Source organism: Thunnus thynnus, chromosome 16 (genome assembly GCF_963924715.1).
Source record: "Thunnus thynnus chromosome 16, fThuThy2.1, whole genome shotgun sequence".
Lineage (NCBI taxonomy): Eukaryota > Metazoa > Chordata > Actinopteri > Scombriformes > Scombridae > Thunnus > Thunnus thynnus.
In genome coordinates, this window is record NC_089532.1 from 16,415,017 (window position 1) to 16,429,166 (window position 14,150).

Here is a 14,150-nt window from a genome sequence, read left to right on the forward strand (position 1 = left end):
TCTCTTTGGCCACCTCAGTTTAGGAGTTAATAACCATGTAAGTTAGAGGTCACACGAGTTGTAAAGGGAGTGTGTGTAACCTTCGGATGAATTGTTAACAGCTCCACCAAAGAGTGATTTTTCACATGGTTGCATTTCAATAAATATTCAAATGATCGAATATTCACCAAAAATCAAAGATTAGAGGAAAAAGTCAAAAAACTGAAAACAGATTTGTGTATCAGAACTTTGTTTTTTCTTCTTTCCTCTCCCATTAATCATCTCATCATCTCATCCCTTTGGAGGGGCCAGACCCTTAGGTTGAGAACCACCGGACTAAACTAGTTATCTGTATATAAAGTAGTTGAAACTAGCTCCACCTCCAGCAGTTACAACAGTAACATGCTGCTTACACACTGATGCCTCAGTATTAATAATCTAATGATGTCATATATAATAATATATCAGTCAGAGGGACCAAACCACTACTTTTACTACAATACTTTAACTACATCAAGCTGATAATACTTATGTACTTTTACTCAAGTAGGATTTTTCATGTAGGACTTTTACTTGTAATGAAGTATTTTTACATTGCTGTGTTGGTACTTTTACTTAAGTAAAGGATATGAATACTTCTTCCATCACTGGCCTCAGTGATAAGTGTTGAAATTCTATATCATTATCTCTGAGTTTGCAGTCCTGGATTTCTTCTCCCCTCATTCCTTGAAATGATCTGTACATACACCTGATGGAATCAAACTGTTGCTGACTGAAATAGGGAGTCGAGGAGCACAGAGAGTCCTTGACTGTTGAGACTTACAGATGACTTAACTGCTTGACGACTGCTGTCTTTCGTTCAGAGCTGCAGTGGTTTGTTTCTTTTACTGGCTGTGACATGAGGGTTACCGACATTAAAGGCTTTGCTACAAATGCATTACCACAATACAGCAGTAAAAATATGAGCCAACATTCCTGTGTCATTGTCATTATACTTTGGTTTTTTACTCTCAGCATTATGTGAAGACTTTTCAAAAACCCTCTACTGAATGCTAAGTGATGAATTTTAGTATTTAGTGTGGTATTAGAGTTGATACACACGTGTGAATTGCGATTAAAGGGATAAGTCTGTTTTTGTTTGTGTTTCATTGAAGGGAAGGCTGATTTTCAGTGGTTTATGACTGTAGCTAAGCTCCAGTTAGGCAAGATCACAACATTTTCTAACTGATATCAGGGTCAATTCAAGGTCCTGGAGTAACTTCAGTAAGCCATAACGTAAATTAAACATTTATGTCCTCTCTCTGTGCTGGCTCATGCAAATTCAACAATACTGAATTGGTTTCAGGAAGGGGTCTGCTAAAGGACAGCACATTGAACCTCAGGTCTAGGGTTGGGAAAAGTGAGAACAACACTAACCTGTAACAGTCAGCTTTTACAGAAAGTACATTGACTGACTGATAAATGTAAAGGAAATAAATGCTTCTTTGTCTAAGGAAATCCATCCATTTTACTTAATTAAAATTCTTTAATTTCCATTGATCTTTGATGATGCAGGTGGATGAATGTGACTCCTTTTCTCTCTTTCCTCCCACCTTTCTCTGCCTCTCCTCAGATCTCAACTCTCTCCTGCCCATGGCTGACTTGGAGGATTTCTTAAGCCCCCTTCCAGAGCCTTCAGCCTCAGGTAGTTACCTTGGTTACCTTGTAAATTTCCAAAGCGTCCCTTGTCTATCGTGTCATTTTTAATCCATTCTGCATGCAGAATTTACATACCATGTTTTGGACAGTCGCAATTTCCCTTGCGGCTTGAGGCTTTATCTACTGAATCAACCGACCAGAAGCGTTTCCATTCTGTTAATCCATTCTGCATTCAGCACTCACATACCAGGTTATTCATGCAGTTTCTAGTGACCGTCCTAGACGCCATATGTGTGTTTCTTTGCTCCGATGTTCAATTGTTAATCTTTATTGTGTGACACTCACAGAACAGGACTTATTTCTTTGTGTACTTTATTCTTTGCATACTTCCACCCACAGTGTTTTTTCTTTTGTTTCCATTTTTCTAGAGGTTTCTTTGATGACATGGTGGTTTAACTCATGTGGTGCCAGTGGACCCTATGGTCCAACCCAGGCCCAGTGTGACAGTACCTACAGGAACAAAAATGTCAGCGTTACTGTGGGAAAGGAAGGCCCCTTGAAAGGAGTCCAAATATGGAGGGTTCCTGCTACTAACAGATACCTGTAAGTAATAGAGTGCAGGGATTTGATGTTCATCTATGTGAGATTTAAGGTTAAAGTTACCCCTGTCTTTGTAATCTGTTTACAGGTCTTGGGGAGTATTACTACTTATATAAAAAAAAAAGTTGTATAAAGCCTTTTGTGGTTTGGGTTGGGGCTGAAGACTACAAGTTTGAAAATGGAAAAAAATCTGAAGATGTGGAGTTAGAAAGCTAACAGATGTCTGGAGCATGGCCCTCATGTCTGCAGCTGCTTGAGTCTAGAAGGTCAAGGCTACATTAGCCGCTACTAGCATAACACACCCAAATTTCTGAACTGATCTTGTTGCATTTTGGGAACTATAGACTCCAATTTTTGACAAGGAAGAAAAACACATTGAATAAAAAATATATCTGTTTCTGCTGCATTGATTTTGAGTCAGAAGTCCATTGGAGTGCAGTACTAAATCGGTGGAGTACTATTTTAAGAGAAAGAGTTAGTCTTTATGAATGTCATCCATGACGATACAAACCCACATACGTTTATACTGTTGTGTGACTCAGACAGCTGGGCTAAGTGACAATTTAGAGGTGCGACTGCAAGCTTGGGGAATAAATTGTTCTGGCCATGCTCAGTGTAACTGATTATTGTCCTGCCAAATCAAGACGTAAAGCAATTTGATTGTCTTTGCAGAGCCAGTAGTGGGACCTCATTACCACACTCACGACACAGGATGTGAGAACAGGAAAGTGGCAAGATTAATCATGGGATTTACAGGGTGTTAAATTACTCTGGCTAAATTACACTGTAGTCTCTGCCAATATCAACACAGGGCATCTTTATGGTCAAAGGAAATCTTTATAAAACCACAGGTGATTGTGTCTCCTGATTTGTGAGTTCTGATAGATGTCTATAACTGTTTTCTCAAGTATACTGCAGTGTATCCAGTATGATATATACTGTGGAGCCTGGGCCAGAAAGCAATTTCTCTCAGTCACAGCATTTAATCCCCTCGCGGTGCAATGATCTCCCTCAGGATCTCTGCCTATGGGGCTGCAGGAGGGAAAGGAGCCAAAAACCACAACAAACGCAACCATGGGGTCTTCATATCTGCCATATTTCCTCTGGAGAAAGGAGACATACTTTACATCTTGGTGGGCCACCAGGGAGAGGACGCATGCCCAGGGGTGAGTAGGGTGAGCGCGAAGACAGGCTGGATGGATTCGTTGATGTGTTTGATGTCCCGGTGGGATATCTTTTGCCAGAGAGAGGATGACCTAGATAAAAAAAAATTCTTGCCTGCTGGATTCATTTTTTTGTGTGTGAAGATGGCTTTTCTCTGAAGCTTGACTCTCCTTCTTCCTTTGGTGCAGAGAAATCCCCACACCCAGAAGATCTGCCTGGGAGAGTCGTCGGTGATTGAAGACGACCTCAGGGGAGGGGCGGGCTCAGAGTGGGCTGGAGGAGGAGGTGGAGGAGGGGGAGCTACCTACATCTTTAAGGTGAAAGCAAATACTTAAGTCTACATACTGAATGGCATCAAAATGTCTGTGGACATACTGAAACGATTCAACAGTATCTTACACTCTAATCCACAGGTTTAAATGTAGATTGGACATATACTAGAGATGGAAAAGCAACTCTATCATATAATTTGCAGAAAAAAGAAAGAAAAGAAGGTTCTCGTCCATTACGATCTGCCATCTATAATAAAATGGAGCTTTCCTGGGTCACGTTCAATTTGCTCTAATTTGCCCTGCTGAGACTTATGCCTTGCAAAACTCTAATGCTTTCCCATTTGCAGTAAAGGATGCATGCATGCAACGCTAAGCATGTTAATAGTTGAAAAGGCCTCAAATGAATGAGATTTACTGTGATGCTGTGCTGCCAGATGGAGGGCAGTGAGCTGGTTCCTTTGCTGATTGCGGCTGGCGGAGGAGGAAATGCCTACCTGGAAGACCCGGAGTCCAGTCTGGACCAGATACCACTGGAGCAGTACGAAAATAGCACCATAGCTCCCAGTACCAACGGTCAAACCGGCGCTGCAGGTACTTCAATATAAGTTATATTGTTACCAATGCAAACTATAAAAACATATATTTTCTCATTTACCTGTAGTGGTGTCTCGCCATGCAGGTAGTTTTTATGTGCCCAGGTTTTGAGATATCTGTCTTTGAGATTACTCCTTCCTCTCTAATACAATGCAGGTAAATGGAATCTCATGTTTAGTGCTTACAACAATGAAAAATTACTTTTCAGAATCGGTGTTCATGTTAATCCGGATGTACAGAACATGTGGTCAAAAGCTTTCATAGGGACTATTTCTTTAATAAAAGTAGCAATAAACTGGACATTTTTTGTGGAGTATACCTTGAGAACAGCATACATTGAATATTGCACAAAAAATATATATTTAAAGATGAAAACTGTGTTTTTTCAGTATACTGTATATATAGTTTTAGTTTAGTATATACAATATTTGTTGTATCTCTTAAAACCCTCCAAATCATTCTGACTTGAGGAGGTTTAGGGCAACAGGTTCATATAAATGCTGCAAAAGTGAGAAGAAATTTCATTTTTCATTGTAGGTACATGAGTTATTGGTGTTTACATAATGGTTAAAATAAAGACTGTTTTACTGACACTTGATGGAGTATGGGCAGCACGAAAGAAAGAACAGAATAAAACATTAAATAACACATTACTTACAGTATAAATTATACATAAAATGACACTGAAAGATGGTTGCTATTTTTTTGGTCATGTTCTGTTATTTTTCTCCGTGAAACTAAGTGAGCTTGAACTGTTGTTTATAACTGAAAACATGTTCTTCATTTCTGTTAAAAGTAGCGTTAAATCCTGCACATCAGGACACGTTGGTTGAAGGCCACGAGAGGATTTGTTTGCTCTTTATATATACACACAGACACACACACACACACACACACACACACACAGTCGAAGCAGCACACATTGGCATGCGTGCATGCTCTCACACAGCAGGATGTGTTTGTCCTGTGGATAATGGGATCTATGTGGATTATATTTTTAGTTGCCTGACAGGTCTTGACCTTTGCAGCAGTACATATATGGCAGAGAGGTCTCTCTTTGCTCCTGGAAATGCCTGCTGGAACGTTCTTGGTAAATCCTCTCTGACCCGTGGAGTCTCAACACAGACCATCTATCAGCTCATCTCATTGAGACCTCTGTGGGACTGTTTAGATAAAGATCTGAGTGTCAGGGGAAATATGTACCTCTTAACAGTGTGTGTGTTTATGCGTGTTTGTGCGAGTTGCGTATTTGCTGGTGTGTATTTGTGAACTGTGTCTGGGGGTGTTGAAACCGCTCATCCTGCAAAACACATGAGTGTAGAGCTTCAGTAAACGTGTATGTCATCAAAAATCACAGGTGGGGATTTAAAGAATTTGCAAAATTTGCAAAGGATTAATGGCTCCCGCTGCACGTCTGCGATTCATTTAAAATCTGCTTTTATGCTCATCAGCGTTGAGTGGAGGCCTTGATCACCTGTGGATCTAACATGTTGATTCACTGTACTGTGATGACCATACATGCTCTTCTCTTGTATCCTTGCTCTCCAACACACAACTTTAACATAGTCTGGGACTCACATTCAAAAGTTTAATGTCATCTGCTAAAAAAGCTGCTATTCAACAATAGTATTAATCTGTAAGTGACATCAGTGTGAGTGGATTACTGAAAAGTGTTGACATGTTGTGTGCTGTTAAACAAAAGGCAAAAACAACAAAGACTTGTGTTCTCGTGTGACAGAGAGAGACTGAGTGGACCAGGCTTTACTGATTATCCTCTCATGTCTGCCCACAACCTGTCTTTAAATATACAAATTACATAAGACAACACAACAAAAACTGCTGGACACATCATGAGTTCTGCTTTTATTGCTGCTATGCTGCATATCTTACTTCACCATGTTCAACAAGACTGAGCTCCACTTTCCTTGAAAAATGTTACCTTCATTGAGACTTCCTGATAACTAACAAAACAAGCTGAACCCGAACAGCTCTCTCTCTCTCTCTCTCTCACTGAATGCTTCCACCGCCAATTTAACCTGCTTGGAGCCAGACGCACAGCAAAAACTACTGGCGACTGTCGGCTTTGGCCCTTTCACCGTTCATGACACAGTAATCATTGCCGCCCAGACTGTAAACAGTCTCAATGAAACCTTTTGAGGTGAACTAATCAGACTGTGAAAATAGCTGCATAATGTCTTTTGTGGCTGTGGAGGCAATTTTGTCAAATCTAAGAAAATTATTCAAGTGATTCAAGCGACTTTATTTATAATCGAAAGCCTGCGTTACAAACTGGAGACGTGAAGTTTGACAGACATTGGTTTTTGCTGAAAGAACACTGTCAAGTTGCCTTATGGGAAGTGTAGGATCATGCATTTTTGGAGATGGACCGATAGGAACTAAAAGTCAGGATATCTCAGCCTCTCTGTGCATCATTTTAAAGAAAATCTACCTCTTGTGAATCCCCCATCTTTATGGAAGTGCAATTCTAATTTAGTGGAGTACCCCCGCAACATCTCTCTCTACCCGCTCACTTCCAGTCGTTGGAATGAAGTTCACTCCATGTGAAGACTATCTAAAAAATCAGAATTTCTTCACATTAAGCTCTAATTGGTGAATAATTTTTTTGTCCATGCTGCAATCAAACTTTGCAAAGAATGTGTTTTTTCCTGCTTTTTTAATGTTTCTAATCAAATTTTCAAATCTCACATGTTACAAGCAGCGGATGACCCCAAAGGCTTCTAATGTTGGATATGTTAGTGTTTAATTTTGGGCTCATGTTTGTTTCCTGTAAGGTGGAGGTGGAGGCTGGAAAGACAGTCCTAGTCCACACTTGAGGGCTGGCAAGTCTCTGGTAGAGGGTGCTGAAGGGGGGTCCTCGTGTCCTTTGGCCCTGTCCAAACTAAGCTGGTCCACCTTCGGGGGTTTTGGAGGTGGGGGCGGGGCCTGCACAGCCGGAGGAGGGGGAGGAGGGTACAGAGGTAACAATCTTCTGCTTTGACATGACATTAATTTACCATTTTTATCTCCTGCACTTACAACCGAAATCACTTTTATGTCTACCCAAGTCTTTTCTTCTGTCTGTCTCCTTATTGATCTTCTGTCTCAGACACTCTACAACTCCTTAAAGACGAGTATTTATCCCTTTTGTGACATCTCTCTCTTTCTTAAAAGATTTACCCGTCTTTGTCTGAATCATACTTACATTTGGTTGCTCATTCTTGACAACTTTTGTGAGAAATTTCACATTATTAACTGAAAAAAAAATTTGTGGGGCATAATAGTCACTTTTACATCCATGTCCAAGTTTGCAATGTTATATCAAGGACAGTCTTGCAGTGTGTTTGGATAGTTTGTTAGTTTGTTGCCATAGTAATGGTACATAATAGCTATACATTTTATTTTTGTTCATTTGTATTCTCTTATCTTTGAGTGACATAATAGCCAGCCAGAACCAGCAGGATGGAGGAGGTTAATTGTAACATCACTTTAATTTAATCACAGTTGTGTATCTTTCAACTTTCTGTTGCCAGGGTAACAGGTAGACAAGGTTTTGTGCAACATGGTATTTTTCATCGGGTGGCGACAAACTGACAAGCATAAACTGCTATAATTGGAAGGTTTTGACATCACTTGTAATACTGACTGATAGGAGAGTTCACAACATAAATTCTGTGACAGGAGGAGACGCTGCACTGACGGATGAGATCACAGCTGACGGTCAGGATGGAATCTCATTCATTCATCCAATGGGAGAGATTTTCCTCCAGCCTCTAGCAGGTGAGACCCAGTCTGACACACCACGTCTTATCATGATGATATGAAGACAATGGTAAAATAATGACCAGGCCAGATGAGAATAAAGAAGAATAAAATAGAATGAAGTGCAAAGAGAGCACACTGATGAAGACATACAGTTGAAAGCTCTGTATAAAAGCTAGTAAGTGGACATTGGGTTAAGATTATTTTGTCAAGCTAGAGTACAGTAGTGTCAAGAAGAGTAGAATAGAAAAAAAGATAACAAAATTCCATCTGCTAATGAAGACCATGAGATGCAGCTGATAGCCCCAGAAAAGGCGAGTTAAGTGGACCTTTAGTCACACTTGAATACTGCACCACGATTGGCTCCAAACTAGTTGTGATGTCACAAGTCATGCTCATTAGGTACACGCCTTAACCTTAGACTTTCAGTGAGCACAAAGAAACTTTTCTACTTCAGCAAATTAATGTGAAAACAGCCTTCTAGTGTCAAACTCTGCACATACATCATTCTGCACAGTGAAGCTCAAACATTCAACTAAAGGAACAAGAAGAAAAACACATTTTTGAGTGGAGGGGGACTTTAACTCCATCATCATCTCCATGAATGTTACAACTTATCAGTGGTGAGTAATACTGTGGAAGTATCGTTGAAGGTTAATAAAAAATTAAACACAGAGATGAATTTGTAGATAAATAGGAAAAACAAGTTCAAATAAACTTATACTACATAAGTATTGGTAGTCCAAAATTTCTCGATAGAAAATCAGGAGAAAAAAATATGAAATTGAAAATTGGCATACAGTTTTTTATTCCTTTGCGATGAAGCAAAGCAAAAAGACACCCTCAATTTTTTTTTTTTTTTTTGAGACAAATATATATAGAACATACAACATAAACTGTACTTACATAGATACACACAACTGGCCTGGAGGTCATGGCCAAAAAATAGTCTAAACACGTGACATGATATGACCAAAAGAGTCAATCTAATCCACCTAAACAAATCACATATACAATACATACACACACCCACATATATCCACACAAATAATGTAATACATAATAGTACACACACTCACACATACACACACACATACACAAATATAGTTGTATTAAATCAGAATATGTACAGAGGTAGGTGAACAGGCTAAAACAAATAAACACTCTCTGTGCACTTTGTTCTCCAAGAAATTGATCAAGTCAATGCCTCAGCGTGTACCAGTGTGTGTGTTTACATGTGCTTGAACCTGTTTGTGCCAAACTATCTGTCTGGGCAGTTAGCCTACACACTCACACATGCGCAATGCACACAGATATATGTAGTGTTGTTTTTTTTTTTTACTGTGAGACTACCGGCCATCTGATTCTCATTATTTAGCGGGAGGAACAGGAAGGCAGTTGACTAATTCACAGCCTCATGGAGCCTGTTGCCTTCGGCGCCGAACATTCTCAAGAGAAAGACACTGTTGTTGTCACTGCGTGTGCTCCCAGTCATTGCATTCAAAACACAATGGCTGCCTCTGCAACTTAAAACACATTCAAAGTGAGATCTGGGAAAGAAAAAAAAACGGATTAACTTAAATGATCATAATTGAGTTTTCAGGCAAATATGTTTTTCCGTAATGCAGTTAAACCATCTTCTGATGGAAGTTTAACGTATGTCACATATAGAGCACATTCTTCTTCATAATTTGCGTCTAGAAACAAATGAGCATTGTTTAGGTCAGAAGTTAGATGTAGTAACTTAATAACAAACTACAAACTGATGTATTGTGTTAATGCTAATCAAATATACTACAGAACTGGGGTTTTGCTTTATACATACTATTTTACACAGATGCACACAAAATCTATCACACACGTACTTATATCAGATCCATAGCTACTGCTGCATAGTGGTTGAAAGTATCATGTATTGTTCTTTGCTTTATACGGTTTTTGCACTTATACTAACGCCAGTTTCTTAAGTTACTGTACTTGTATAAGCACTGCAGACTGGTTGTGTGATGCTTATTGCTGTATTGTTTCCCTTCTGCCTGTGTGCCATATGACACCATATATGCTTTGTACCCCCACAAACCAGTTCCCCTCTGGGATAATAATCAAGTATACCTTAGTACAATCAAGGAGAAAATGTAAAACATCTGTTTTATCTTGGTTTTCCATAGATTTAACGTGTGCTTTCGTGTGTTTATGTGTTTGTGTGCGTTGTTTCTCTTAGCCATGGAGAGTCACGGCGAGTGTGAGATCAAGGTGCAGCTGAACTGCAGCCACTGTCAGACGCAGAGCTGCAAACGAGAGGAAGACACTCACCTTATCCTGTGTCTTTGCCACGATGACGAAGTCCTAGCCAGCGACAACGTTACATGTATCGGTGCTGTAGGTACGGAAATACATCCAAAAAAACTGTTCTGTTAACAACAGCAGCATTTCTACTGTTTTTTTCTTTTGAATTGTTGCTATTATTTGATAGAGCTTTAATTTTTATGTCACACCATAATCCCTTAAAATTATTTCCATCCAAAAAAAATAACTCTACACTCTATTAAGCATATTATTCAATCATCTTTTCTTCCAGCAACTCCCCAAGGCCCGGCTCCACAGGGCCAGATGTCCACGACGTTGATCCTGGCGGTCGTGACCTCCACCATTGCGAGCGGCATTGCGCTGATCTGCGCCAGCGTCATCCTTAGTAAGAGACTCTTCCAGTTCTGTGTGCAGTCTGTGCCCTCCACCTTCCACCGGCTGTGAGCTCAGCTGGACGTACAGATGCTTCCATATGTTACTGATAGCAGAGACAGGAACAGCTTTGATAAGTGTTGGTTGAAGTGCCCTCCATTGGCTGTGCGCCAGATGATTAAAGGAGCCGTGAGAGAGAGATGGTTCTGAATTTTACCTTGCTTACAAATCTAGTGAGCACAATATGAACATTTTTATAATAAGCACTAATTTCAGGTGATTCTCTCCTTTCGCCAACTGTATGCAAATACAGTGGAAATAAGTTGTGACTTTTTTGTGCCAAAGAGTGCGAAACAAGATTATACTGTAGATGAGAAGTGAGATAATGGAGGTTAAATACCGTATTGTTTATGTGTCGTATTTAGTTCCTACAGTAGAACAATTGCTCTCATAGAGGCATGAAATGGCACTGTATGGATTTAATATGAAAATGCATCTTTGGCTATAAAAAGGACAAGCAGAAAGGTCTGACATTTAACTAGGAAGTTTCAAAGGATTCTCTCAGTTGGAGATGTGTTCTGATGAGTGAGATTACATAGCTGTAAATGTCAGGCGTTGCGATTCAGTGGCTGAGAAAGGAAGAAAAAATAGGAACAGTCATGATTATAAAGAAAAGAAGATCAGTACAAACAATATGGGAATATAGAAAACTGTGATGGAAGATTGTCATTTTGATCATTTTGGGATGTGCACAGTGTTAATTTGTTTATTTGAACCCGTGGGCATTGATTCTTTATGATAAGAGTCTTAGGATTAGCAGAATGACTTCAGCTGTGATACAGCAAAATGCTATTTACACAAAGCACTGTGATATGGAGTATTTGGAGGAGGGTAGGAATCTGTTTCTGAAAGATTTGCTCTGTTGTCTGCAGTGTTTCTGTAATCTGATACAAGCTGATTGTCAGATATGCAGTAAAATACTTTACTGATCATTCTTGCACAAATAAACGGCTTAAAGTAGGAACAATTAGGGAATTAACAATTAAACTGTTTTTGTAGTTTCAATTATACACTCTAGGAAAAGAGGAAAGAAAGACAACTGAGGGATAATAAATAAACATAATCTAATTAAAATATGTTTTATGATTATAACATTCGCTAATAATGTTGCATTAGTATTAAACTTCGTCTCAAAAGCTGCTATTAACCACAGACACTTTACATAAATACAGTTTATATATAGGACAGTGAGGGATCATACAGATAACAATACTTTTTTGCACATTTATCACCTTTTTCACAACCGTCTGCTGCAGAGAAATGGGAAGGGAATCCTGACATTTTGCTGGACCCACTGATTCTCCACCAGGTGCTGTTTCATGTGTTTGAACACAGCAGATTCTCTCTCTTTCTCTCATCCTCTCCATAACCTTGTCAGTTTCAGCTCACTGAAAGCGCTGAATATTAAGTGAAGCTCGGCTGTGGAAGCTGCTCAATCTCTCTTTCCCACAGTCAGTGTTTGGTGAATCTATACATTGTGTGAAGGCCTCTGGAGGGAATCTGCATAGCGCTGACTTCCTGTAAAATATCAATTACGTTTTCAGCTCTTGGGGGTTTGCACAATGTCTGACAAGAAAAGCAGGCATGACAAAAGCAGTTTGAGTTTTGACTGAACCAGCACACACACAATTATATCACATTCCTGAAAGTAAAGTGAATCTAACAGCGTGAAGAAACTGTATTTTTCCCTAATGTCGACGCCTTTGGAAGGTTTCATCCAAACAGGAAATCTTAAAGACCAAATTGGCAGATTTAGACCAACATTCATGCTCCAAAGAAGTGGATTCTTTTCCATTGTGGACAATCCATGAGCTTTATTCTTTATTAACATTTATGAGTACTAGTGGTACACCATCATATGATATGATATTTATATTGGATATGGTTGCTAATATAAATGTGTAAATGTTTATTGGAAAAACACTATTGCTTTCTTTACAACAGTACAGCAGAGTGGAGTACAGCACTAGAACAATTTGAGAAACAGTGATAAATCCCGCAGATGCAAACTATTAAAACAAGAGAGCTATTCTAGAGAGCTTTGTCCTTTCAGGAGACAGTCGTATTTTTATAAAAATAGAAAACGTATTAAAGTGAAAAGGACAGCTAGCTAGAGATCAGGCCGGCAAGGTCTGGAAATATTAGTCATCAGATAAATAGTCTTTTTAGCTGAACATACAGAACAGTAGATTCACTGTATAATCAGCAGATTGTCAGTGATAATAATTGGACATAAGGTGGTTATTTTGTTAATTATGACTGCAACTGCATGACATTGTATAATTACAAACTGAGCTGACTTCTATGCAGAACATACTTGGGCAAACCTCTTATTTTATGAAAAATGGATGAAGTATTTAGAGTGACTTCTTCACTAATTGCATTGAGTGTAATGGTGTGAATTTGAAAGTGAATAAATCAAGTACTAAAACAATGACTGATGCCATTATATTTGTTTAATTTCATACATTTGCTATCCTTTAAAAAAAAAGAGGAAGTTTTGTATTTAACAAGAGCTGGTTTATCAGGCAGCAAAACACACAAACACACACACACATACACATGCAAACCCTCCAGGTTAATGGTGTCTCTTCACCTGAGCTCTCCCCCATGCAGGGAGGTAGTCTGTTCCCTGGGCGCCCCATCTCCTCCTCTACCCCTTCCTCCTCCTCCTCCTCCTCCTCCTCCTCCTCCTCCTCCATCTCAACCCTCCCCTGATCCCAACCCCCCCCTGAGTCCCTAGCATCTGCACCGGGCGATGGCTCGACGGCACCTCTTACCTGCACGCAACGCCCCCCTCCCTGGCAGACTACCAACCTGCATCGGGGACGTGGGCTGCCTCCACGGCGGGTGAGTCCAAACTCACTGGCACTCACTGGTCTAGGAGCAGTAACCAAGGAGAGGACATTCCCACATGCATTGTGCAAAACATTATATTTGTGTGCGGAAGGATTTGTCTTCTTGAGAACAAAATGACTGTCTGCGCACCTTTTTTTTTTGACAAATACTCTCAATTTTTTACAATCGAGAATATAGCATCCAGCGGTTTGATGCAGCTTGACCCCTCCTTGTGTTACCGCTCCTACAGTTAGCAGAGAGTCAGGAAGTTGCTTGTGTGGGGTCCTGATATCAGTCAGGGTTATGATTATTTAAAATTTCATAGACTTTGAAGTGAAACAATCTTGTTTGTGTCTCTGTCTTGACTTTGTCTCCAGTGTGGTACCGCAGGAAGAACGATCTACATGCAGTGAGGGGGCGTCTGCAGAGTCCAGAGTACAAGCTGAGTAAGATCCGCTCCTCCACCATCATGACCGACTACAACCCGAATTACTGCTTTGCAGGGAAGGCTGCATCGCTAAGTGAGCTGAAGGAAGTGCCACGCAAGAACATCACGCTTCTTAGGTA

At 39.9% G+C, this 14,150-nt stretch overlaps 1 protein-coding gene across 1 annotated transcript in view; it reads left to right on the plus strand.

The window, feature by feature from the left end:
* Positions 1–14,150, plus strand: part of ltk (leukocyte receptor tyrosine kinase) — a 63,330-nt gene that overhangs the window by 39,473 nt on the left and 9,707 nt on the right. Inside the window, exons 11-20 of the mRNA XM_067613779.1 lie at positions 1,592–1,663; positions 2,046–2,220; positions 3,233–3,383; positions 3,570–3,698; positions 4,088–4,244; positions 7,040–7,225; positions 7,926–8,024; positions 10,228–10,389; positions 10,585–10,698; positions 13,961–14,147. Of these exons, the coding sequence (XP_067469880.1) occupies positions 1,592–1,663; positions 2,046–2,220; positions 3,233–3,383; positions 3,570–3,698; positions 4,088–4,244; positions 7,040–7,225; positions 7,926–8,024; positions 10,228–10,389; positions 10,585–10,698; positions 13,961–14,147 (1,432 nt within the window). The remainder of the gene's footprint in view (positions 1–1,591; positions 1,664–2,045; positions 2,221–3,232; positions 3,384–3,569; positions 3,699–4,087; positions 4,245–7,039; positions 7,226–7,925; positions 8,025–10,227; positions 10,390–10,584; positions 10,699–13,960; positions 14,148–14,150) is intronic.